The sequence below is a fragment of the Phalacrocorax carbo genome, chromosome 22 (assembly GCF_963921805.1).
Source record: "Phalacrocorax carbo chromosome 22, bPhaCar2.1, whole genome shotgun sequence".
NCBI lineage: Eukaryota > Metazoa > Chordata > Aves > Suliformes > Phalacrocoracidae > Phalacrocorax > Phalacrocorax carbo.
In genome coordinates, this window is record NC_087534.1 from 3602511 (window position 1) to 3627152 (window position 24642).

The following is a 24642-nucleotide window of genomic DNA, read 5'->3' on the forward strand; positions in this document are numbered from 1 at the left end:
CGTGCTTACACATCTGAGATTAGCTGTGTTTATTTGCATTGCACTGTTTGCAGGGCAGGCTACGATTTCATGCAAGCATACATGATCTGAATTTTAACATCATTAAGTCACCCTAATAAAATTCAGTGTTTTCATCCTGATCCCACAGTACTTTTAAGTCCAAATCTTTGAACAGCATAGTGAGAGGAATGCTGTCGTCCCGGTCTGAGATAGTGTCTCCGGAGACAACATTATTCAGTTTTGTGCAGCTTAGCTCCTTTGCTGCTGTTAACATTTCTGTTTCTTGAGTCTCTGGGAACCGCAATTTATTTGCAGAATGGAAGAATGAATCTGGCAACATCCACCGCTCTGTGTAGCTCTCTCCAGGGAAGTCGTTACCAGTACTGACTGAGAAAAGGAGGGCTGCTGATGACAGCGATTCGTTCTCTGGAGCATAGTCCGCGTCAGCTTTCACTGAAGACCATATTGGTGTCAGTTCTGCTGTCTGTCGTCTATAGCATCCTCCTTGTTCCAGCAAAGGCAGCGACAGCTGGGATACATGCACTTTACTTTCCATCCCATCAGTCTGCAACAGCAGTTGCTGTGTTTGCTCAGGGCTCCCCTGTAAAAGAACTGACGCTCTTGTGTCACTGCTGTTCCACAATGCCAAGTTTGGCTTCTGTTCTTTGTAATTCCAATGGCTGTAGCTCTTGCCCAGCATCTGGATTATGAGCTTTCCACCAATAAAACTGTCTGGAGAAACTTCCTTTAGCATTTCGTTTGGCTGCAAATTCTTCTTGTCAGCATGGTCTGTGCCTTTGACACACACCCCATAGGTCAGGGGCAGAGTTTTGCTGGACGTGGCAGTAGGAACGCTTTGCTCAACTATTTGAGGAGCGTAACCAGCAGGAGCTGTGCTTGCCAAGCAGGGTGCCTGGGTGGGCAGCTGAAATGTCCGTACATCTGTCTGTTGCTGATAGGCAGTTTCTGGTGGACGGAAAGACCACGGTGGCTCCGGTGCTCTGTCCACATGTTGGCTGATCTGTGGTAACTGCACTTCAGGGATGAGAAGTGAAGGCTTGGTTAAATTAATGGGCTTTATAATATGTTCTACTGTCAGTGTAAGAGGCTGGAACGATGAAATCCCTCTGAAGTCCTGTTGAAGTAGATAGACAAACAAGAATTAATAACAAGAAGCTGTGACTTTCAAGATTTAGATTCTTTAAAATTTCCTTTGGAGAGACACCAGTAATGACCACCAGGGATCTGCTCTGTTGGCAAAAGAACTCTTTTTTTCTTTCCTGGGGAATGACCCCTCAGAGGAACACAGATGTCTCTCATTATGCATCAGGGCAACCGTGCAATCCTAAAATATGTAAATCAAATTGCCAGTGGATCATTTCAATATTGGAAACCAGAATCTTAAAAAACTTTTGTAAATTTTAGAAGAAAGGGAACATCTGAGGGTCTGTGATGTTGAGAGCTGTTCTATCATATTAGTATAGAGCCCTGCTCTCCTCTAGGGACAATATACACAGTTTATTTCCTTTAATAGAATAACCAAGATTCTTCAAACCTGCAGGCGTCTTTGCGGTGTTACTTTACAACTCCCTGTAACAAACCTTCACTACCTGTAGCAGGATGACTAGATTAAACTGCCAGTAGTCTGCAGTGATTGCCTAGGCAATGCTCGTGTCTGCTCATTCATCCTGCTCAATTAGCAATGTTATTGCGGTGCGTGCACATAGTCCCGAGCATTTTAAAGATCTGCAGCAATGTCTTAGGAACACTTACCAAAGACATAGGCTGTGCGCTGTGTTTCTTGACGTATTTATAGATCACATAGCTAACCGCAGCAAACACCAGTCCAGTGCAGAATGCGAGTGCCACGAAACAGTAGAGAAGCCATGTGTTGTCTGGTAAGCGAGGGAGAGAACAAGTGGAAAATGCAGCTTCAGAGAGCTGGATTAGAAAAACTGCACGGGATTAGCTAAATTATGTTGTAGGTCTAGTCTCATACGACTAGATTTTTAAATTAGGAAAGTCAGTGTTGCTTCAATGTCTTTAGCAAGACTGTGTTATTTTATAACAGCTGAAAATCAGTCTCTTTTGTGTATCCAATATCCCAGCTGGGCTTTAAAATGAGCAGAGTTAACAGCCTCACCTGCTAGCGTTTTAACCCAAAATACTTGAGCTTTGCTACTTCTCTGGAGGAGGTGTATGTATACTGTTCCATTATATTCAGTGTCTGGGTCCAAGTTGAAAACTTCAAATTCTTTGTTTTGCTCATCCTTTGTCCACTATTTAAATAAAGGCAAATTCTGTAGTTTAGAAAGATCAAATGCATAAAATGTCTTCAAATCAGATTGCAAAATTCAACATAAAATTTTATTTACTAATAAGGTGTTATAGGAATGTAATAATTCTCTGTATATGGAATCCTAAACATAATTTGTTTTCTACTGTTACTGTATTTAATGTTTGCATTTCTGTTCCTTAAGACTTGAACTAATGAAGTCATTCTATTTTATTCACCAGCGGTTTTACTTTTTGCTACTTATACAGTATCCTGGCAAACTCCAGTTTCTTTTCCAGCATTTTAGAGGAATGCTTAAAGTTCCTCCTGTCTACTGAGAGTCACAGTCTCTGAGACCTCCCCTTGAACATCAGAAATCTCATCCATCATGTATAAGCTCTGAGGTCCTCCTCCATCGTATGCGAAATGTGATTCACAAAAGTCAGTGGCTAGTGGCCTGAGGTTGTGCTTTACCTTTTGGTGTGTCCTTTGGTTGAATATTGTTAAGTGATAATCAACGGCACCGAATTTGCTGTAGATGTCCTCTATGGTTAGCTGGCGGTCATCCTCACCTCTCAGTGGAGTATAAGGGGCCCGTATAAGAAACTTTATGGACCGTACATAAGGAATATACTCCACTTCTGGTGCTCCAATAATAGCTAGAAAAGACAGATCAGGAAGTGTTGGTTGTGAAGATTAAAGCTGATACATTATCAGATCATCTTATACACATCTCATACACCCCAGACACACGGGAATTTATTACTTTTGTTTATATACAAAAAAGTATTTGAGCCATATTTCACTGAGCATAGGAAAGATCAGGCAACTGGAGATACTATCTTCCCTCAGGGTTCTGCCAGCTTTAGCAAGTGTTTGTCCCTAGAAGTTCTCACCGCTTCCACATTCCTTCGCTGCCCTGCGCAGGGACATCCTCCCTCATGCGTGCACGATGAGTGGGAAGCCCCACCACAGGGCACTCAGTTAACGGCTACCTAAATTCCTGTTCCCATCCTTCATCAGACTTTGTCTTTAGAGTAGTTAAGTTCTTTTGTATCTACACTTACCTGCAGTGGAAGGCATATGCAGTACTCAACATTTAAGCAGAAGTTTAACCCTGTCTGTGACAGCATATGTAAAAGCAGCATTCTGTATTCCTCCAAGGCCTTGGAGCTTGAAAACATCAAACTGAAAAGGATGGTTCCGGGGGATAGAATCACCTCACTGTGGGTGCTAATGCTTACGCTGCGATGAAAAGTGAACGTTTAATGATCAAAACAACTTATGGCTCTTTCATAGCTTATTCCATGCACCGATCTGAAGGCTTTTCATAACCACTGACTGCTAATGCCACCTTGAATTATTGACAAATATGCAGTGGGAAAATTTTAGTCACAGAGCCAACAAGAGAATTGCCAAAGGCTATGTTGTATGTCTGCAGTAGAGCTCGCTTAGGGGTTGGGAACATTAAATATCCATTGGTCTGGTTGCTTATCCTGATTTTCAGGAGTTCACATTTCAGCTTCTGTGACTGTATTACTGGCTGCCCTCAGGTTGAGCATCACGTCTCTTACTTTTTTCCATCTGCCTCTTGTCAGCCTTAATAGCAGTTCTTCCTTCAAGGACATCAGGCTTTTCCTTTTCTCCTCTAATTGCACTTTGGTGTCGGACCTCAGGGAAAGCCCTGCCCATTTGCTCATTTGCCCCCCTGCCCAATAACAAGCCTTCTTCAGGCCTTCACTGCCTTCCTATCAAAAGCACAGAGTCTTGCAATACTGAAATTAGAGGAAATGCTGTCCTAAACATCAGTGAGACTTGGAATTAATCCCTAGCAACCAGGAATTAATAGATTTCAGCAGCAGTACGTACTCTCTTTTCTAGGTTCAAATCTTTCTGAGTACACCCAGTTGGAGGAGCAGGAGTTCCGGCCAGTGGCCCTCACCCTGGCGTAGTAAGGCTCCGTGAAGTTTTCTGTTTCACGAGTGAGATTGCAGAAAGGCTGCGTGATACTCTGGCACTCACGCTTGTTAAGCCAGGATTTTTCTCCATACCTGAGGACAAAAAACCCTTTTAGTCTGTTTGGTAGAACAGATGCAATAAAACCCTTCTCCAGAATGATCCAAACAGGCTGTTTTGCCAACTCTTTGTAGCTTTTAAATTCAGCATTGCAATTAGGAAGTGGCAGGGAATGTAACGGCAGAGAAAGTTCCCCTGGTCTGCAGCCCTTAATCCGTTCCAGTGGATGGTTTCTGTACGGATATGGCATTGAGGAAGTACAGTTTATTTCAAGGCATGCACAGGAGTGTCCTGCAAGTCAGTGATTCCGGGGTTCTTTGCCCAGCTCTGACTGATTGCGTGCAAGTTCGCTGCAGAGTTTGCAGACTTACTCAAAGGCAATAAAGCTGTTGTGTAGCGTTGGTTTGATTTCTCTTGGGTCTAGTGACTGAACCAGAGGAAGACAATTGTTATTACCTGTTTTACAGGTGAAGAAACTACAGAATAGAGAGAAGGAAGTTGCTGAAGGCAGAGAGTAGCTCAGTAATAGAGTAAAGCTGGAACCCAAGATGTAAAAGGATTTGCTTAACTGAGCACCATCTACCAGTTTAAATAATCCTGTCCTTTATTGAGTTCTTGCCTAAGCAGAACCATATTTGTAACAGTAAAACAAGCAGCAGAAACAGCAACATCTACTTTTCTTTCTTGGCCCTTCTGCCCTTGAGAACAGTTGCCCTAAGAACAACAGAACTCCCAAAAGAAGCAAACTTCACATACTGTTTATATTGGACATCAAACACAGTGCCAGGGGGAATATCTGCTTCCGTTTCCCATGTCAGGATGTTCTCAAAGTTTGTAGAAGAAAATGCTGCACGTTTCAGACATGATGACCCCTCTGTAGTCACAACGCCTAGGGGAGCAAAGAAACTAGTATTAAAATGCATATTCTTGCACCTCAGCCCCCAGGTGAATATAGGTCCAATGCTGCTCAGCCTTTTAGTGAACAGAAATATCAGGCATGCCAATTCCAGTTTGCTAGAGATGGGCTGCAAAGCAGAAGCTTGAACAGGAATTCAAACCGTGCAGGTATCACTGTATACACCTTGCAGATTGTTGACTCATCCCAAAGAAATTTAAGTCAGGAATTTTTACAGAAACCCTTCCAGAACTCAGACACTCAAAGAGAATCTTTGAGTTGCTTATCAGGTTTCTTCTAAAGCAATTAAATGGCTGGAAAACTAAGAACAACAATCTGTTTTCAAGGCAAGATTCATGTCTATGAATATCTCTGCTTTTGGCCCATACTCAGGGAATCAATAAGCTGAGGTCTCTTTCGCAGCATTGAAGATATGACTGCCATTAACCACTCATGCTCCATGTTTTATTGGATGGAGGCTGCCTGTACAGAGCGACATGCAAAGACCTGATGCTTGGACTCTGATCTGGGTGTGCCAGGGTGAAGGCAAACAAGTCACTCAGCTCCCTGCCCTCTGAGCCCTGTGCCTCTTTCCCACAGACGATGGGTTCAGGCTTTGGTAAACAGAAATGTCAATGGCTCCTGAAAAACATGCCCCTGGTCTGAGCTGCCTCTGTAGAGCAGAATACCATCATGGTCCACCTGCAGCAAACTGCCTATGACCAGGCATTGCAGAATAGTGTCCTAGAGACTTGGCTCTGGCTCTGTCCTGTCAGGAGAATACACAGTGCAAAACTTTCTCAAGGCTGATTCGAACAAGACCTTGTGGCTTGGAGAGTAACCTTCAGAATTAATAAGCTTTGTAAATTCAAATTATAGGCACATCCTCAAAGATAAATAATTCGTACATTACGCAACTCGTGGTTTGCAGTATTGATAAACACCTTGAACTTGCGTGGGCTTCAGCTGGCACTTGCTGAAAATGAACAGTCCCATTATGGTGCTTGTAAACGGACACTCAAAATCAATGAGGGCCCTCCATGACAAAATGGTAATATAAGCAAGTAAAAGTTTTACAGATGGGAAAACTGGGGACCAGAATGGGGGTGGCTTGGACAAGTTTGCATTCAGCAGTTGTGGTAGAACAGGGACTAAACCACACCAGCTCCTGGATCCTTGCTCCAAACTTTCCCTCCAGCTGGGTGGGTTTCCGGGTCTGGACACCATGAAAACTAGTCACCAATACTCCGATCATATCCGAAGTGGGAAATCTCCACCTTCCCACCTTATCCAGACTTAAACACGGTTATGCAAAGCAGCATAACACAAGCACAGTCAAGTGTGGGCAGGAAAAAACCAGGATATTTCACAGCGTGAAAGTGCCTCTGTTTTGGAAGTTTCTGAAGGCACCTTCTCTACAGTATAAGGTCACGGACACAAAAGCAGTTGAATGATAAGGTTGCTTGCTGGAAAGCTGGCATTTGAAAACTGAGCAAGTCTATCCTTGATTCACTCAGGAGTGAGTTTGCCACATCTGGAGTAGGATTAAATGGCTTTTAGGGACACGTTATTTGACTTTACCTCTTTTAAAACCAGGGCTATTCTTGTATTCATTTGCAACTCTGCTTAAGACACAGGGGGACTGATCCAAAGCCCCCTGAAGTCAGTGAATGTCCTTCACTCCTGTAGGATTTGGGTTGTAACACATCAGCGGCAAACACTTTGAAGTGAAGGAATCTTTTCTTCTCCCTACTAATCCTTAAAGCACTGAGCACACCAACAAGACTTTGGAAATATTAAAGGGAGAGAGCAACGCAGAAAAGAGCTTTTGAACAACCTGAGACAATAGCTCATTCTTTAGGTCTTTTTTCAGTAAACATAATTGAACTACTTCCCATCCTACAGGATCAAACAGAAACAACTGCTATCAGTGTTAGGAAAGGAGAAATCAGGACTTACCGACCACTGAAAACACAGCCAACATGATCAGAAGTTGCTTCATGAATAACTATGCAGGCCGGGCTGGGAGAGCAGGCAGTTGATTCTGTGTGCGGGTGAATCACCTTTTACAAGAGCTAGATTCTTGTTTGTGAGGCCAGGTTGGATTTCTTGCCCAGTAACAGGCTGAAGAGCTACTATCCCGCCTGCATTTGGATCTGAGATCATCCGCTAAAGATCTGTGCGCATGTGTAAGAGAGAATGTAAGAGTGATAACAGGAACACCTCTCCTCTTCTGAGTGTGCACACCTAACTGTACAAAGGTGCATAAGCCAGAGGCTTAGAAAATGCCCAGGTTTTGAAAGAGAGCCAAATACCATTTTGCTGATAGAGCTTCCTGCCTGAAAGCCCTCTCTGAGGTTTCTCAGTTTTGGGGCTTGCTTTTCTGGTCAGGTAACTTTGACTTGTTAAAACTCTAGAAATTAAAACTCAGTGCTGTGCACCTAGTTGGTTTTATAGCTGCTGCAAGCAAGACACCTCTTTACTTTAGAAATACCTTGGAATACTTCCTTAAAACGAAAGTCAGCCAGATGACTAGCTTTTAAGCACTTCTATTGTTCATATTGGGCATGGATAGGAGCCAAATGACTAACTAGCTCGTAGCCCTGCTGCGTGCCGGGCAGAGCACGAGGACTTCAAGTCTGCCCTGACTCTGCACTACCAGGTGGCTGCAGGGGTTCTCTCACTTGACGTAGAAAGGAGGTAGCCTTTCCGTAGGAGGAGCACGTGTGTCCCATGGCCTTTCTCAGAGGCCGCTGGAGACCTACAGTTTATTTTTGTGGCTGCTTACAGTATAAGGTTCTGTTCTGAGTATCATGAATGCCATATGGTAAGAACCGGGAGTTTGTATGAGATCTAAACAAGGAAGAGATACAGTTCCTTTTCCATAATGTTCTTGGTTTTTTAGGGTGTTGTTAAGTTACATTTTCAGGCTTTTCTCAGAAGAGGGAGAAATGTTTCCTTTTCTGGTCAAAAGTGAAAACTAATTGTCTGCCTCCAGGAGATGTGGATTTAGAACCACCAGATGTTTATAACATCAGAAGAGCTGGTCCAGCTGCATGCTGCTTATTTCACCCGAGATGTCCTAAGCAGAGAAAGCTTCACACATACAACCTGCAGTTGAAGCTTAGCTACTGCTTTTGAGTTTTTATAGTATAGCTGTTCCTTTGACACAGACTGGATAACCTCCTTGGTTTATTTCTCTGGCTTACATTATCCCATGGTCATAGCTGTCACAAAACAGGGAAGTCTTGTCCTCAGTCCTCAGTTTTGCCTAGGACTAATAGGAACGTTGCATATAGCTGAGGTTCCACCAAAGCAAAACCAACTGGGGTGTCCTGAGCACTGAGAACCATTCAAACTGGGATCACATCAGCTCTAGAAAAACTTTAACAGAAATATCTGCCCTAAACCACATAGGACAACTGTGCATTAGACAAATTCCTTATGAATAGTGCTCTTATATTGCCTAAAGCCTATTTAAAGCACCAAAATGCCAGATTTTTTTTCTTATTATTACGAGTGAGTCCCATAAGCAACATCACACCTGCAGCCAATTTAATCAAAATGCAAACCGTGTGTGCTTCTGAAGCTGAAAGCACACTACTTTCACTATTCTATCCTTGTGGCCAAATATGTGATAGAAATTACTACCCTTTCTGCTTATCTCTTAATCTCATGGATTTTCTGTTCCTGAAGTTGTTTCTATTCCCTGCCCTGCTTTGATATTAACTGGGCTGTATGCTTCAAACCCTGCCACTGATGCATCATTGTCATTTTGTCTCTCTCATCTCACTTGGACAAATGCAGAAGCCTCACAAGTTTATTAACCAAGACACACCTATCCACCAGTATTGCCTACATCTAATTAAGTACAGCTCTTTGTTAGGGTGTTTCCAGAATAGCTTGCTGAAGTATTTCTATTGTTTTCCTTCCCTCATGTCACTGCCTCCTGCTTGTCTGTGTGATGACCTATGATAGGGCAGAGGTGAGGGAAACTGTAGTGTACCTGAGACTTTAGCTTTGAGAATAAAACTTTATTTCTGCCCTTGTTTCTAGAGCGACGTTCTCTGAATCTTTAGGCACCTGAAGATCTCCAAAAGTCTGTTTCCAAGTTTAAAATTAAACACTTGGCTTTCAGTGTCCAAACTGTAGAGCCTGAGCCTATGTCAGAAACGAGGTCCTGAGGACAAAAACAGACTGAGGTTTGTAACACAGATTTTACGTGGAACTCTGCTTATAACTTGGCACAGCTGGGGAAAGAGGATACAAATCTTGCGTGCTGGAGATTTGTGAAGATAGTAGAGGAAGGCCAGAAAGACCAAGGCAGTTATCTCCTCTGAGCTGCTGCAGGGCTCGGGCTGCAGAGCCCCACTCCATGAAGACTACATGAAGCCTAGTGACTGCTGATCCAGGGATGGAGGAGATTTGATTCCAGCTCTTGCACTGGTCCAGTAGATGAGCAATGTCCAGGTTTCTTGGTTGACTGGGTCATTCCTCTTCCAAGGAGAGGAAGAGCTGCTTTTCTCATTACATAGCTACAACTGTTAAGTAAAGCAAGGTGTAAGATACGGACCAATTGCAGTGGAAGAGGGAGCACTGTGCTCCGGCCATCCCTAACCCTTTTGCAGTGGAAAGCAGGGCTCAAGCCCTCTTGAAAGAAAACATGGAGGAGCGGGATGCTGCCTCCACCAGTACAGCTCACCTGGCCTGCAGCCTTTCCCTCAGCTTCCATCCTGGGAAAAGCTGGGCAAGACGAAAAAGTGATCCCAGGCCATCTTTGCAGAGCTGTGACATGTCAATATAATTTTGTAGAGGTTACACAACTTCAGAGCTTCCTGTAACTCAAAGCCTGGGGGGTTTTCCTTGATTGCACAAGAAAATGGGTGGTGATTGTATTTGGATGATCTATATCCTTCTAAATGAGCAGGATGGATTACAGTGCAAGATGTACCTAAGGACACTTTGCAGAGGATAGGTAAGAAAAAAAAAAGGAAAATTCTAGTAGATTAATCCATTCTCCCAGCTCCCCCTTTTACTTTAATTCAGGACCTTAATTACTACATCTTGCTTTCCTCCTTCAAAGCAGTCCCCAACCCTTCCTATCACCCCCTACCTCTTTCTGATGTTGTTCTTCTGATTCTCTGAAGATGTCAACTTCAACACCCTCCATCAGTACCCTTCCCTCATCTGAGACAACTCTCTCTGAATGCAGAGAATGGCTATTGTGTGTGTCTCCCTCTTTCTTGTAATGCTTTGCTTTTCTACATGTCCTTTTACTGGAATAAAATGGGAGAGTATGTTTCTGTGAGATGTGGAGAGCACAAATTAAAAATATACTGAAAAGGTCAGTACTGACCAGTGAAGAGAGTCCTTCTCTCTCCTGTGCCTTTTGCTGGTGGACTTCTGATTCGATTCTCTGCTCGGAGAGATGGTCACGGTCCTGGTCTTTCAGTGACCCACAGGGAGACCTGGCTGGGACATCTCATAGGATTCCACTAAAACCAAAGCATTAGGAATGGGAAGCCCATGACTGAATCCTGTTTTAAAAAGTAATGTTTTTCAGGATGAGCTGCAGTCACCCTTTGTAGTTCAGTGAAACATAAAAACACACACACATGAAGTTATATATCAAAATATTATTGCCTCTGCACAAAGCAGCTCTCAGAGATTCTGCACAGCAGGGGGAATTCCAGGGTCAGTAAGTATATTTGTATAAAACACAAAAATAAATAAACAAATAAACATGCTGCACATTTATCACTTTGACTTCAGTTCTCCCTGTGGAAACCCAGAAGGTGATCTCTGTAGGTTGAGGTGGAGACCTTTTCATCCCCCAAAAAGCAAAGGATGCTAAATGCCTCTGTTGGTACTTCTAGTCAAGCAGGGGTGCAGTTTTGCAGTTACAGAGAAGCAAATGTAATGTTTGCAGTTCATCCCGGCTCAAAATCAACATGCAGGCACAACACGCTATGTTTTCAGAACCCAGCTGATGGTTTCACACAGGTCTGTGTTGTGATTTTGCTCTCTCTGAGGTGCTTTCGCCTTTTGTAAATCACGGGTAAAAGTTGCTCTGAAATCTCAAGTGAGCACAAGACTCTGTGTGTTTGTTGTGTGGTACCTACGCGAGGTATCATTGCACGCCTCACCACTGGCTGCGTGCAAATAGTGTGCCTCATACGGAAGCCTTATCACCTTATCACAGCTGTAATTGTACAGAGGGGCGGTGAACGTATATTGGCTACTTAACAGTAAAAATACACCTTTTTGTGTGTCTAAAGCCATATGCCTTGATAGGCCAGACATCAGTAGAAAAAACTTGTCTAAGTGAAAAAATACAAAAAGCACCACTACCAGTTAATTGTCCTTGTTCTTGTTTAAGTATCCTTGCCTGGATATCTGGAGCTCCCTAGCATTTTCTAGGCATGCCACAGAACTGCTAGGGTACTCTAGCTCCTTCCCATGTAATGTGCGTGCTCGTAGCCTTTGAATTTAAAGTTTTGACGACATTTTTCCTCCACATTCGAAGTTTCAAATGTGTCACTTAGCACCGTGGATGCAGGAGGTGTCCCTTCTGTAAAATTATCGCTGTCACAGTCACTTGCAATACCTTCATCTTCTGCCACCTGTAATGTCTGAAGTGGAATGAGCAGCTGGGTGCTGGGATCCTCACTGAGCTCTGATATTTCACCGATCTGGATGTGCAGATCAACTATTGGTTTCTGGTAATACTTTGTGAAATGATGAGCCTTCCGATGCAGGTAGTGCTCATCAGTGGGAAGTCTGGCACAAATCCCCTCAGTCAGTGTTTGAAGAGGGGTCATTTCCAGGCATTCATCCCTGTCTGTATCATGCTGTCCGTGTTCCCTGGAACCTGGGAATCTCACATCAGTGAGGGATATTAATCCCAAAGAGGAACTGCGAGAAAGGGATGCCTTCTCACTTCCTTGGGATCCTGAGGTGTCCACCTCATTCCTTCTCATTGGAAAGAAAGAGAAACCCAAGGAACTTAGGTCCAGCACAGATTCACAATGCACAGAGAGACCTCCAGATCCAGAGCTTGAGCTAGTTTCCCCCTGCGCTGTTCTGGATGGTTGACAGTCGAGATGTCTCTTTGGAAACTTAGGCATTTCAGTGTATGGGATGAAAGTACTGCTGTCTTCTTCCTCTTCTTCCTCCTCCTCCTCTTCTGATGATGATGATGTTGAGTGGGAAGAAGCCATCCATGGTAGGCTGTTTCTTGCTGAAGTTTTGTTTGTCTTGCTTTGTGACATTGGCTTCTCTGTGCAGATAAGATAGTCCCTGAAGAATTCATTTTCACTGGGCTCACAGTGAAAGGCTGGTCCAGAAGCTTTTAAATGAGATAAATCCTACCAGGGAAAAGAGACAAGAGACACAGATCAGTGAGTTAGTGATGCTTTTTAAAGGAAATTTTGGATATAGGATATGCCAGAATCAAAGCTTATAATGGGACTTATGAATGTAAAACTGAGATGCGCAGAGCCCGTGCAACTCCCCCACTCCTCCCCAGTTATCCTCTGAAAATCAGCAAGACTGAGTCAGGAGAGGATCCTGCATTTGGGCCATACCAAAGCATGAGGCATCTTCTTTCGCTTAGCATCTTGTTTCAGCAAGCAGATGATGAAGGCACTTGTCAGAAGGATGGAGAGGACAAACACAGGGATCATGGCAGAAAATGGGAAGTTCCATTCCACCGCTGAAAAAGGAAAAGACAAAAATTAATCTCCTGCAGGTGGTATATTTTATACTAATAATGGGCTATTATACTCAGCTTTCCTTTCAGAAGTCTCAGAAAATGTTGGGCTCAAGATTCTTATTTTACAAATGCAGAGAAAGGATAACAGACTTGCCTACGACCAGACTCTAATTCAGAGTCACAGCCACAAATGAATGTTGATACCAACCAGTGCCTTACTTGGAGCAGGTAAAAAATGAGCCTTTATTCACATATTTTTCAGGTTAAATTTTAATATTCCCAAAATTTCCTTGTGAGCATAACTCAAGTACAGTATTTCAGGATTTTCAGAAAATATTTCAGGGTTGGATTTTTTTTTTAATGAAAATGTTTCTACAAAAAGCAGGAACCTTTCACTAGAAAATCCAACTTAACAGGAAGCCTTTTTTTTGTTGTTGAAACGCTAATTTTGGTGGAAATCTTTGACTTGCCCTACTCCTGTTTGATATCTCACCACATCCTATTCTCAGCAGGGTCATACCTTTGTGGTTTAATAGGACACACACTGGTTGGGAGAATTTGCTGTGCTTGAAGTCAATGCTTTGGAAGGAAGATCTGGCACTTAAACAGTAGTTGCCTCTGAGTGCGGTGGTATTGATAGTCACTGCATCCTTCCTAAAGTTACGTTCGTATTGCTTCTGTTTAGAAAGAAAAAGAACAGAGGGTTGGAAAGGTTTCTTTCATTATTTGGATGATTCTCTACCTTTTTAGCCCGTGATTTTCTTCATCGTGTTGCGTGACTCCAGCGGTTGGAAGGTGCATGGAGAGGCACTTCATGCCTTGCTTGCTGTTCGTAGCAAGCATCTCTCATAGGGCTTATGGATTCTAGAGTGGGATTTCCAGCTGGTGCTGTGCTCTGTTCTGCCGTGGCACACTGTTAGTGGTACCTGAACTAGTTGTTTTAAATGTCAGGTATTGACCTGCTATACTGACTGTAGCGTAGCCTCCCCATCACATCTTCTTGATAAAAATAGGGAACTACCAATAAAATAAGGATGCACACACACATCTCTACTTTTTTTTCTCTGGCTTTGGTTTAACTGTGGTTTGGCCATTTCATTTTCTCCAGGCCCTGGATCCAGTCCCTCCCTGCCCAGAAATTCGAAGCTATTTCAATTCAAGCTGGGCATCGTCCCTTCATTTCATGTAAGAAGTGCCACATTTACTGACCTTGTCTTCAGATCCAGCTTCCCAAAGGTTCAGGTCATACATCCAAGACAAACTCTCCACACAGGTGGCCAATGGGAAGGAGGCATTCACGTGGATTGAGTTCTCCTTGACGTTCACGTTTAGCACTGGGGGAGCCAGTTCCACTGTAGGTGAGTGATCAGATATAAGAATAGTGCTTGCTCGTGCCTGAGCTTCACAGAAGTAATGCTTCTCTGTGATGGGCTACACTTCTAACTGTTATCTTGGGACAGACATGAAGGAAGGAGGAAGGCAAAGGAGTATCTCTTTTTTTATCTAACATACCCCAGCTGGTATGTGGAAAGCTTGAAGCCAGCTTGTTCACCTGGAGCATTGATGCTACAAAATTTATTTTCAAATGATCATGTCTCGTTGTTTGCGCTCACTCAAATCTCTGTCATTCATAAAGCTGCTTGTTACCCTTTCTGTGGTGTGTGGTCTACTCATTTGCTCCCGCCAACACTGTTGTTGGGATGTCCTGTCATCCAGGCTGTAACCTAACGGGCACTTACCATCCAAATGGTATTCCTTGAATTGTGATTCTACCCATGGCGACTGGAATCGTCCAGAAACAGCTTTTACTCGAGCTCGGACTTTAAGAAAGTTGTTTGAAACCACACAAGTCAGATTGCAAGACGTTCGGTGAATATTTTTGCAATGAGGAACCTTTATCCATTTGCTGATACGTTCCTGGCTAGAAGAAGAAACAAGCATGCCATAATATTAAACATGCTGTTTTGTTATCATTTTTAGAGCAAGAGAAGAAAGTGTTTCGGAGGATGGGTGCTGAATCTTGCTCAGAGTTTGGAGCACTTGCCAGATGGATAAGGATTGGTGTTGGTGAAAGGGTCACTGATAATAACGACATTGATGAATATACACGTGCAGATGTTTGCTCTGTGCCATACTTTCAACCAGACATCCTTTTTAAGCGCTTACCTTTCATACCTCACAGTGTATGTCACATCTGGTGGAGAGCCTTCTCCTGGAGTCCATGTCAATATCAAGTCAAAATCTTTTGACAGCAGTGTAACATTTTGTGGAGGGGGAAGTTGAACATGACCTGATTGAAAGGGAAAATTATGTGAATGATTAAAGATATCTTTGAAGATAGGAAATATCAGCTGGTTTTGACCAAGGTGGTTTCAAAATTTGGGGCAGAGCAGCTCAGTCCATTTGAGGCTGGAAAATGGATTGGAAGCAGGTACGTCTATGATGTAGCCGTGTTTTCATCATCTCTTATACAACATCTTAATCTCAACAGCTTTTAGAATTAGGACTTAAATTTGTGTGAAACACCCTATTCTATAATTTCAAGTGGCTCCCACCATGGTCTCACCGGATTTCCCTGTGTCCTGGTTTACAACTCCACAAACTCCAACCTGACTCCCTTGTGCTCCCACCTCCTAGCCCCTGGACGAGGCAGACACAGCTCGCTCACACCGCACATTCGATCCCAGCTCGTCACAGGCTGATCCTACCACAGCAGCGAGGTGCAGCACACAGGCTTTGCCCCTTGTACTTTCCTGGGACTTACTGTTTCTGGTAGGTAAATATGTACATCGCTAGCCTTCATCAGGACACGTTCTATAGACCGATTTTAAATTGCCATTTCTTGACAGTGGAATATTTCAGTTGATGTGAATCAGTTCCATTTAAAATGCTTAAAATTTACCTGATATGTCTTTCCTTCTACAAGCAAAGCCACGTAGCATAGCAAAATGAAAAGTAACAGAGACAGCTGTACTGTACCTCTAATCTGCCGCAGGAAGCATAGCACCATCAGGATGCTGACTGTCCAGGTAGACATGCCGAAGCAGAACTTTTCCACTTGTAATGTATTTCTTTCCTTGCTACCGTTTCATCATGTTGTTTTCTTGTATTGAGCTGTATGAATTACAGAGGAGCACGCAGTTAATGAACTGCAGACACACACCGCCTTGCTTCCTGGTATAGCAGTGCACACTGAGCAGGGAAAGGGGCAGATGTGAAAGTGCTTTTGACGACAGAAAAATGTTGTAAAGATTGCAGTACTACGCCCTCCAGTGTAACATAACTGATCTCTGTCGCAGGCTGTGTGCAAAAGGAACATAGTAAAACAGTGCGAGCTGTACCTTGTGAGGCACCTCATTAAAAAACTGACCTTTGGAATTTACCTATGCAGCTGTGAAATATTAATAGAGACCAAATATGGTTTTACTGCATGAGATCTCTGATATTAACCTAGTAATATTATAAACAGTAATCAATCAGTAGTATGGGATATTATGCTAGTCTTGTCTTTACAAGAGATCAAGGATTTTCTCTTAATTTATGTTACCAGGCTAAGAATGTTTTTCAGAAATTAGGAAACTACACAGCCTTACAGATGGGGAAAGCAAAGTACAGAAACGGGACAGGGATTTGCCCCACACACAGTGTGGGTGAATGAAAGGACGTTGATCCTTCTGATAAACCCTGTGGTTTTGCTGAATGCCAGTTCTGCAATTCCCTTATACCTCACCTACCACTTATCAATTATTTGTTATCAACCCAAAAATATCAGCCCAGATCAGCACCAGTTGCCAGGACTGTGCCAGCACAGCGGTGGTTCTTGCCCTCTGCATTGTTAGTCGATGAGCACACGGGCTTTTGGCCTTGTCATCTGCAGCTATGAAACACTCGAGGTGTTCGTGTTTTCAGCACGTGGTACCTTTAAACTCCAGAGCTCTCCTGGGACACAGCTCAGTTCCCAAGTTGCTGTTGTATGTTGCAGCCTCGCTCATCTTCCTAAAGCGCAGTCATGGAGACAGCAGTTTTATTCTGTGTGTATCAGAAACACAGCAGGAAACATGCTGGTTCAGCCGTGAGCTACGCTACCCAGTACGATGTGCCCAGGTGCATGCGCTTGGAATAGCTGTGCCACTGCATCCTGTGCACAGAGAGAGAAGGGGGGAAACCAGCCCGATCAGTCGTGCTGTTTGGTTGGCACACGTGCTCTCCTGCTCTTCCCATCACCATCACCTCCAGGCCTGTGCCATGAGGACAGTGGGTCCTGAATGGGTCAGTGAAGGTACCACACAGAAGATAAAGCCAGGATAGAGAAAAGGGGCTTTTCTGGGTCTTCCCCAGGTGGAAAACTCACCAAGGCCAGCAGACAGCCTGTTGCTCTACCTGTGAATGTCGGGGTCTGGATTCTAAGTGGGAGAAGAGCCGATGGGGCTGGGTTTGTATTGATGAACGCTTGTATGTTTACCACAAAGGTAATAACTGTCTCATTTCCCTGAGCTCGGAACGATTCAAGCCGTAGGAGGAGTCACAGTTGTAAGCTTCTTCAGTCACAACTTTCTCTAAATATCTCCATTTCTTCTTACCTTGGGCTTCTGTTACCAATACTTTTCTTGTTCCTTGGCTGTTTTGCTACCTCTGTTTCATTTCTGTGGAGTATCTCATGCAGAAAGAACTATAATCATTTATAAGGAAAAAAACAAAGCTAAGTGTCCTAGGTCTATGCCCCTTTAGCATCCAAACTGCAGAGCTAGTACCAACACATGGCTCTTACACTTCCTGTAGCAGCCTGAACAAAATAGGAAGCAATTTTAGGGCCAGTGTCATTAAGGTCTTGCTAAGCGCCCTCAGGCAGCTTCTCTTAAAGATGATGTATGATTTTTAGTAAGCGTTTGCAAGAGGTGAATCTTATCATCATCATTGTTTCCTGTGAAACATCAGCCCTGAAATGCAAAACTCCCCCTGATTTTAGCATGACTGAGAACCTGACCCAGGAAAAAACAAGTGCACTGTTGGCAGCGAACCGGGGATGGGGACGGGGAGGGGGGGAGGCCTGTGCCACGAGGTGTCGCTGCCTATCAAACAAAATGCATTCGTTCCTCCAAGCGACAGGCTCTCTTCTAGACCTATTTAAAAACTTGGCAAGCTTCACTAAAACTCCTTCCACCCTCCGCATTGCCCAGCACCCTCCTGTACAATGGCCTACACGAGTATTTTCAGCAGCATCCCGTAACTGCGGGCACCGAGTTTGAATTGTGCACAACGAGGTTTTGCTCTCCTGCCCGACAAGCCTTTGTCCCTGGCCTCGGGTGCCCAGGCAGGCAACGGATCGGGTGCCGGCAGGAGCAAGACTTGTTACCCACGTGTGAAGGGCAGGAAGCACCGCTGCACCCGTCGGCGTGCTGGGAGCTTGCTGTGGGGTCCTTTGGCCTGTGATGACTTTACGACTGCAGCAGGGATGCCTGCCGCAGCAGAGGCTTGATGACGCCACCGGTGTCTCTCCGTCATCGGGCAGATCATGCCACCGTGCCTACATTCTCCCACTGTTTTACTCATATGGAGCGTAAATGCTTTGGGATGGGGTTGTCAATGCAACGTATTTTTATTGTACAAAATACAATGCCTCATCTGTAGGTGGGCCTTTGCGTACTGCTGTAATACCGATGACACTAGGGGAACTCTCTCGATTTGCCATCTCTCACCTCTCTGCGTGCAACAGGTGATTCAGACCACAAGGGCAAACCCCACAACCTTTCCTGAGTCAGACTGACTGATACCTTCCTTTCTTGAGGAGGGGCATTGCAGGAAATACAGTCTTAATCTCATGAGGAAGGCACAGATTGGGCTGTGGTTTAATTTTATGAAACCTTTGGAGGCAATAGGCAGGTTAAAATACTGTCATCCCAGCTCCTTCCTTTTGCTCTTACCCCACCCACGTAGTTGTCCTGGCAGAGCTGTGTGTGCTGCGTGCTGTGAGCTCGGGACGACCCTGATCCCGTTGAGAAAAAAACCCACATATTAAAAAATTTAACAGGGTGTTTCTGGTACGAGTGGCACAATGGGAAACCAAAGCACTGATCCATAAGTGCATCAAGCTTAACATTTCCGACATGCCTTTACATTTCTATCACCACCATATTGTGTGAAGGACTGGCTGAATGTTTTCAGTATTTCTTAAAATGTGAAATAAACTTCTGAAATAGCCTCCACGTGGAGTCTTCTGCGGTTGATTTTTGTTTCTTTCTGAAATGTTGACAGCTTCTTTTCCCTTAATGAAACAGGATGTTTTTGGAGAAGGTTTCTATTGAAACACTTGAAAGTTCTAACTCAAATCTTTTTGGGAAGTAAATTTTCAATTTCTACAGAACAAAAATAATTCTTCTCTAGCAGCGTTCATAGTCCTGGGCTAGGTGAGGCTGCTCCACCTAAAAGTGTTGCAGGTGGAGAGAGGAGGTGGCGGTTGTCACAATCATTCTGGACACTGAAAATCTCGGGGAATGAGAGTGGCATTTCCCAATGGTCCTCACTGGATGATTTGGGAAATTTCTTAAAGGAGCATGATCCAGATAAAAATTATTTTAAAAGGAGTTTTTGCCTAGGATCTTGGTAAATGGGTGACTAAGACCTTTAGTCATTCAGACTCAGCTCTTTAAATGGTCTTTTCCTTTCCTGCTGTTTAATTAACTTCCCTGCTTTGCTAAGGGCGTGATGCTGCAGACGGTTCTGGCAGCACCCGCTCTCTGCACTGCTCCTGCAGCTGAGCTTGCCGCCCCTGCGCTTGGTGCTGTACACGTGCTCACGGCTTACGAGGCAGCCCGCAGCCTGCGTTGCATTCCTCGTTGTTCTCCAGAACGTAGCCCTGTATCCCTCTCAACACGGATGTGCACACAGGCGTTGTGCAGACGGGGACTGCGGCACGGAAAAAATCAGTGACTTCCCCGTAGTAGTTCAGAGGCACGAGCCCAAGGCTTGGCAGTCGGAAAGAAATGTCTTTGACTTAGAAAGCTACCTGCAGAGCTTCCTAGTGGAGGTGCAGTCTTCACCAGTGCAAGATTGCTTTTCTTGGCTTAATGTCTTTATTTCTGGAGGTGGTGGAGCTGATGTAACTGTGGTGGCAAAAGTGTGCAGTATGGGCCTGTCTTCAGAGCTGGGCAAAGTAAAACCTGAGGGCAGGAGAGGAATTGTTCCTTCAACATTTTTCACCACCTCTTTGGAAAATTGAATTAGCATGGCAGTGTCTGAAGAGAAAATACTCATTAGCCCCAAACTAAACAGAAAACATAATCTGAAATTGAAAGTGAGACTTCACCCAGTTCCAAAGTTTTCCCTGGAAACCACTTGTAATTTCTGTGGAGAACATACTGTTCTTCAAGGAAACCTACGCTTAGGGGAGGGGCACAAAAATTTTTAACAATTCAAAAGTCACCAGTTTTGGAAACTTCCTGCCCTGTCCCGAGTTTCTCACACTGAGAGGACAAGTTTGGACCTGAGGTGCAGGGAACGCTGTCCCTCAGACAACATTCTTCTCTTTGGTGGTTCTTCTGCCCGGCTCTCCCTTCTTTCTCCCTGGCTTAGGTGGGTCCGTGGGATGAGTCGTGTGCCAAAGGCATCTGTACCATCCAGGAACGTGGAGCGTGGAAGCGGCCACCGCCCCTGAGTGGCTGCAGCTGTGGCTTTGGCAGCAGGGTACAAGGCACACACTCCGAGAGGAGGAGATATATCAAAGTGACAGCCTGAGACCATAAACACCAAGGAGCTCTAGCAGCGAGCCTGGTCCTGGCTTTAGTGAACTAGTTGTATGAACTTGAACCTTCTTGCCTACCCCTGGAAAATCTTTTTGGTGAAGGCTTAGCTCTGAGCTGGAACTGGGGGCGCTTGGTCTTCTGCAGCTCTGGAGGGGAAATATTTTCCTCTTTGTGCTTAAAAATTAGGCTGACATACAGGCTGCTGAGCAGTTGGATTTGATGGAAATTATTTTGGAAGGTTTAAGAGAGCAAATATGGGGAAATGATGGGATGAGCATAGAACAAAATGCTATTGGGAATTAAGAGGTTAAAAAATCTGCAGAGCTATGTGATGCCAGATGGTAAAGTAAAATGCAGCAGCGTCCCCTTGACCCAGACAGGCATCTGGGCAACCTGTCACCAGGAGGAAGGGAAGAGAATGAGCTTGATTTGTTTTTTAAACGGAGTCTGAAAAGACTTAAAACGAAAAGCAAAAACAAAACCATAAAATGTTCCTCATACAAGTGCTATGAATCATTTCACATCCTTTATTTTTTTCTTCTGGGGCAGGGTTTTTAAACGAACTCAGGGCTTTGCCTGTACGCAGCAGCTGTAGCTGATACAGTTCCTGATACATGGGCTCATGATTTAAAGGAGAAGCAGTAATCCTGTAAAGTACCTGGACCCTCTAGGCCAACCTTTGTGTGAAGGATTGTACCTGTGTCATAGTTTCATTAGACCATCGTACTCTGACAGATATTAAGGATGGTCAGACAAGCCTTAGGAGCTGCCCAAGGAAAGCGTAGCATTTCACAGCTGTTTCAGACCTGCACAGGCAGCATGTAGTCACAGGTCAGAGGACTCTCCTCCCATGTAAGCCTCATTACCGTTAATATTGCAGTCGGGCAGGCTGGATGCCGCTGCAACGCTGGTGGAGGAGGGCTGTAGAGCCGCCTGGCTGCCCTGGCAGAATGCAGTTCAGACCAGTGCTGGGGGGCAAAACGGGGGTTTCACAGGCATTTTCACCCCTTTTAGATTTAGGTCCTCTGGTTCAGGGAGAGCTGGTACGATGCGTGCCTGTACCCAGAGGGGACAACCTTCCCCTCATCTCCTCCCCTGTATCAGTGTTCTTGTCCATCCTTCCTGCACCATCCTTTGCTGTTTTATCATGTAGCACGTGCATATCTGCAGAGATTTTTTTTCCTCGGCAAAGAGAAGCCCCTACTAAACAAGGCACAAGCCCCGTGCTCAGAGCAAAATCCTTCCCTCCAACAGCTGTACTTGCTCACAGGAAATCAACGTGGAGTAGAGCTGTTGCGTGCATGTTTACAGGATGCCGAGAGGGCCTTGCCCCATTTTGTAGCGGTGGTTACTCATGCTGCAGCTCCAAGCTGACTTCATTTTTACCTTCCCTGTGACCTGCTTTTTGTGTGCAACTCTGTGGTGTGCAAACACAGCGCTGCTTTACTGAAATCCTCCTGTAGCAACCCTCCCTGGGCAGCTGCCTGCATAACGTTAAAGGCAGCAACTTGCCTCTTGAGCAAAGGCACCAATTCTGCCAGCTGGCATTTCAGCCGATACCCCAGATCCCACAAGGACCGCTACAGGAAGGGGGCAAAGCATCACCCCTGATCTTACTTCATTGAGTTGGGCCTGGCAGCAAGCAGAATCCTTTTCTACCACAAATAAATTAAATACAGCAGTTAAGTACATCTCAATTAAAGTCCAGACTACAACAAAGTAGACTGAGTTTGGATCCCAGCCTGGGATCAGACAGACTTTGTGCCTTCCCTCTGAGCCTTTCTGAGCAGTTGGGCAGACATGGGGGGTGGTACTGATGAGCCAGTGGTCTCAAGCTGATGGCCCATTTTATGCTGCCTCTCTTGCTTTCCCTGAAACCTGTCCCTTCGCCTTTACAGTGCCTTTTTATTCATGCTGAAAGCAGTTAGGGAGCTTGCCTGGACATGCAGTAACGGCGAAACTCCAGTGCACACAGAGTAAAACATGTGCTAGCCCACAAGGTGCAGATATAACAACACGGGAACGTCCTGGGGGCACCGTGCCTCCCGAAACCCCCAGCTCTCACTGATCAGCGTGGGAAAAGCGGTGGGGACCCTGCATGTTCCAACAGAAAGAGAGAGACTTAATTCTAGCAACCTGTCTGTTGTACTCCGAGCCAAACTGTGCTCTTGGGGGGTCATCCCACAGGCTTCAGAGCATATCCTTCTTCAAGAGCATTTCCTTACTGTGTGATATGACGTTACCCTGCCTGGTGTGAGGGGTTTCTCTCTTGGCTCAGGACTGTAGGATGCCGGTTGCTGGCCCTGACTGTGAAACTCTCCCCTGCATGGCAGGGGGATACAGGGATCTCTACCTCTTTCAAGCAGGAAACAATTTTTATCTTGCATGTATTTCACCCAATAGTAGAGTGAGTGCACGTGCTGGGAGGGAGGAGTACGACATGGGGAAGCCATGTATGTTCTGTACCTGTAATTTGAACACCATCATCAGAAGGCGAGTTATCTGCAGAAGTGGATGTGCAGGGAGTCCAGGGAGTGCGGCACAGCGAGAGGCGGATTTCCACGCACCCCAGCCAAGGCTGCGAGATGCTGTTCCCCTGCAACCACCAGTGGCAGCAGCTTCCTGGTGGGGTGGGTAGCCTTTGTTTGAATGTTTGCAATGTTTTGCATTGCAGTATTTGGATGCCAAAGCTATACAGTGCCGTAAAAGTTAATTAGCCAGATAACTAATTAAAGACTTCTCCCTTTTATTGTTGCCAACTTGCAATTCAGAAAGGGGTTTTTGTCAAAGTAAATCCAGCCACACACCCCAGTGAAAGAAGTGATAAACCATTCAAGATCCAATTAACCATTCAGGCGACTGGTGAGGGGAAAATCCCATCACTGTCTGGGGGGGAAGAAACATCCCAATCACAGGCAGCACCAGCACAACTGACCCGGCTTTGAATTCCTCTCCAGAGGGGCTCTTGCTGTGGAGGGGAGGGTTACAGCTTGGAACTGAGCGTGGAGGACAGGATTTATAGGTGCCAACAGATGTTATGGTGTTGGCAGAGTCCCCAGGAGGATGGCATGTCCTTGGGGACCTGGTTTGATCTCCCTGGTAAAGGCCCAAGATGTGGGTTTCTGGGGCTCTGAGCTAAGAGAGGATGCACAGGAGGCTGTAAGGACACAAGCTTTGAAACTTGCTGGTGGGTGATCGGTGGTGGCTGGGCAGCTCTCCTGCTCTCGGAGAGCGTCCCCATCTGCTGAGGGGTCTCACTGGAACAGGGGAAGATCTCACTGGAGCAAGAGACATTTATAATCTTCAAGGCTGTCACTTTTCTGTGGGTCACTGCATAGGAGATTCATAACTTTTTTTCTTTAAATCATCAACAGCAGCACGATATCATTCATACGGGCCAACTTTGCCAGTGGTATAAGAGAGTGCACATCCAGTTGCTTCAGCAGTGTCCTGACCTGACAATTGCTGGGGTCATTTTGGCCCTAGGGAATATGCAATTAGTGGGTGGAGGGTAGAAGAGCTAAGATGAGGTTCAGACTCCTCTGATTTGGCCACCAGCCAGGAGACGTGCTGTAACTAAGTGGCACTGGGCCCAGAATTTCCAGGAGGGCTGAGCTCCCATTTGAGATCAGGAGAGGGGCCCAGATTTCCACCCGCACTTTGCACGTGCTGGGTGCGCACAGGGTCTGGGCTCTTGTGAAATCCCAACCTGGCTGAGGGTGGATGAGTGTTTGAAATTCCACTGAGCTGCCTGGCCCTTCCTCCCCACTGAAAAAGAGGGGAATTGAGCAATTTCAGCAAGTGTTCCTAGTCTGTGGAGCTCACGTACTCCGCAGGGCAGACATACGGAGGATGATGCTGGTCTCACCCAGCAACCTGCTGCCTTGCAGAGAGAGGAGTGTTTTAAGACTTGTAGTTTTGATGACATGACTGCTGAGATCAGTCCACTGGCACATATTTACACCAGATGAGGATCTGGCCAGAGTCCCGATACTGGGAGAAT

At 45.1% G+C, this 24642-nt stretch overlaps 3 protein-coding genes across 4 annotated transcripts in view; 1 reads left to right on the plus strand and 2 right to left on the minus strand.

Annotated features, from left to right (window-relative positions):
- Positions 1-7519, minus strand: IL22RA1 (interleukin 22 receptor subunit alpha 1). Of its 2 annotated transcripts, XM_009515143.2 has the most exons (7): positions 7146-7519; positions 5048-5180; positions 4145-4326; positions 2750-2934; positions 2144-2279; positions 1774-1895; positions 1-1135 (listed from the first exon to the last, which is right to left on the minus strand). In XM_009515143.2, the coding sequence occupies exons 1-7, from the start codon at positions 7186-7188 to the stop codon at positions 113-115; spliced, it is 1824 nt and encodes a 607-aa protein (XP_009513438.2). In that variant the 5' UTR covers positions 7189-7519; the 3' UTR covers positions 1-112. The 2 variants fall into 2 exon arrangements, with proteins under 2 accessions (XP_009513438.2, XP_064327716.1); XM_064471646.1 differs by lacking the exons at positions 4145-4326; positions 7146-7519 and having other exon boundaries at positions 5048-5138.
- A 3283-nt stretch (positions 7520-10802) lies between these two features.
- IFNLR1 (interferon lambda receptor 1) lies at positions 10803-16184 on the minus strand. The gene is made up of 7 exons (XM_009515144.2): positions 15880-16184; positions 15067-15190; positions 14640-14821; positions 14110-14252; positions 13421-13577; positions 12773-12900; positions 10803-12553 (listed from the first exon to the last, which is right to left on the minus strand). Exons 1-7 carry the CDS (start codon positions 15935-15937, stop codon positions 11633-11635), a joined length of 1713 nt encoding a protein of 570 aa, XP_009513439.2. The 5' UTR covers positions 15938-16184; the 3' UTR covers positions 10803-11632.
- The window catches only part of GRHL3 (grainyhead like transcription factor 3), a 68272-nt gene continuing 59137 nt past the window's right edge, over positions 15508-24642 (plus strand). Inside the window, exon 1 of the mRNA XM_064471518.1 lies at positions 15508-15672. The gene's annotated coding sequence lies outside the window, so the exon portion shown is untranslated. The remainder of the gene's footprint in view (positions 15673-24642) is intronic.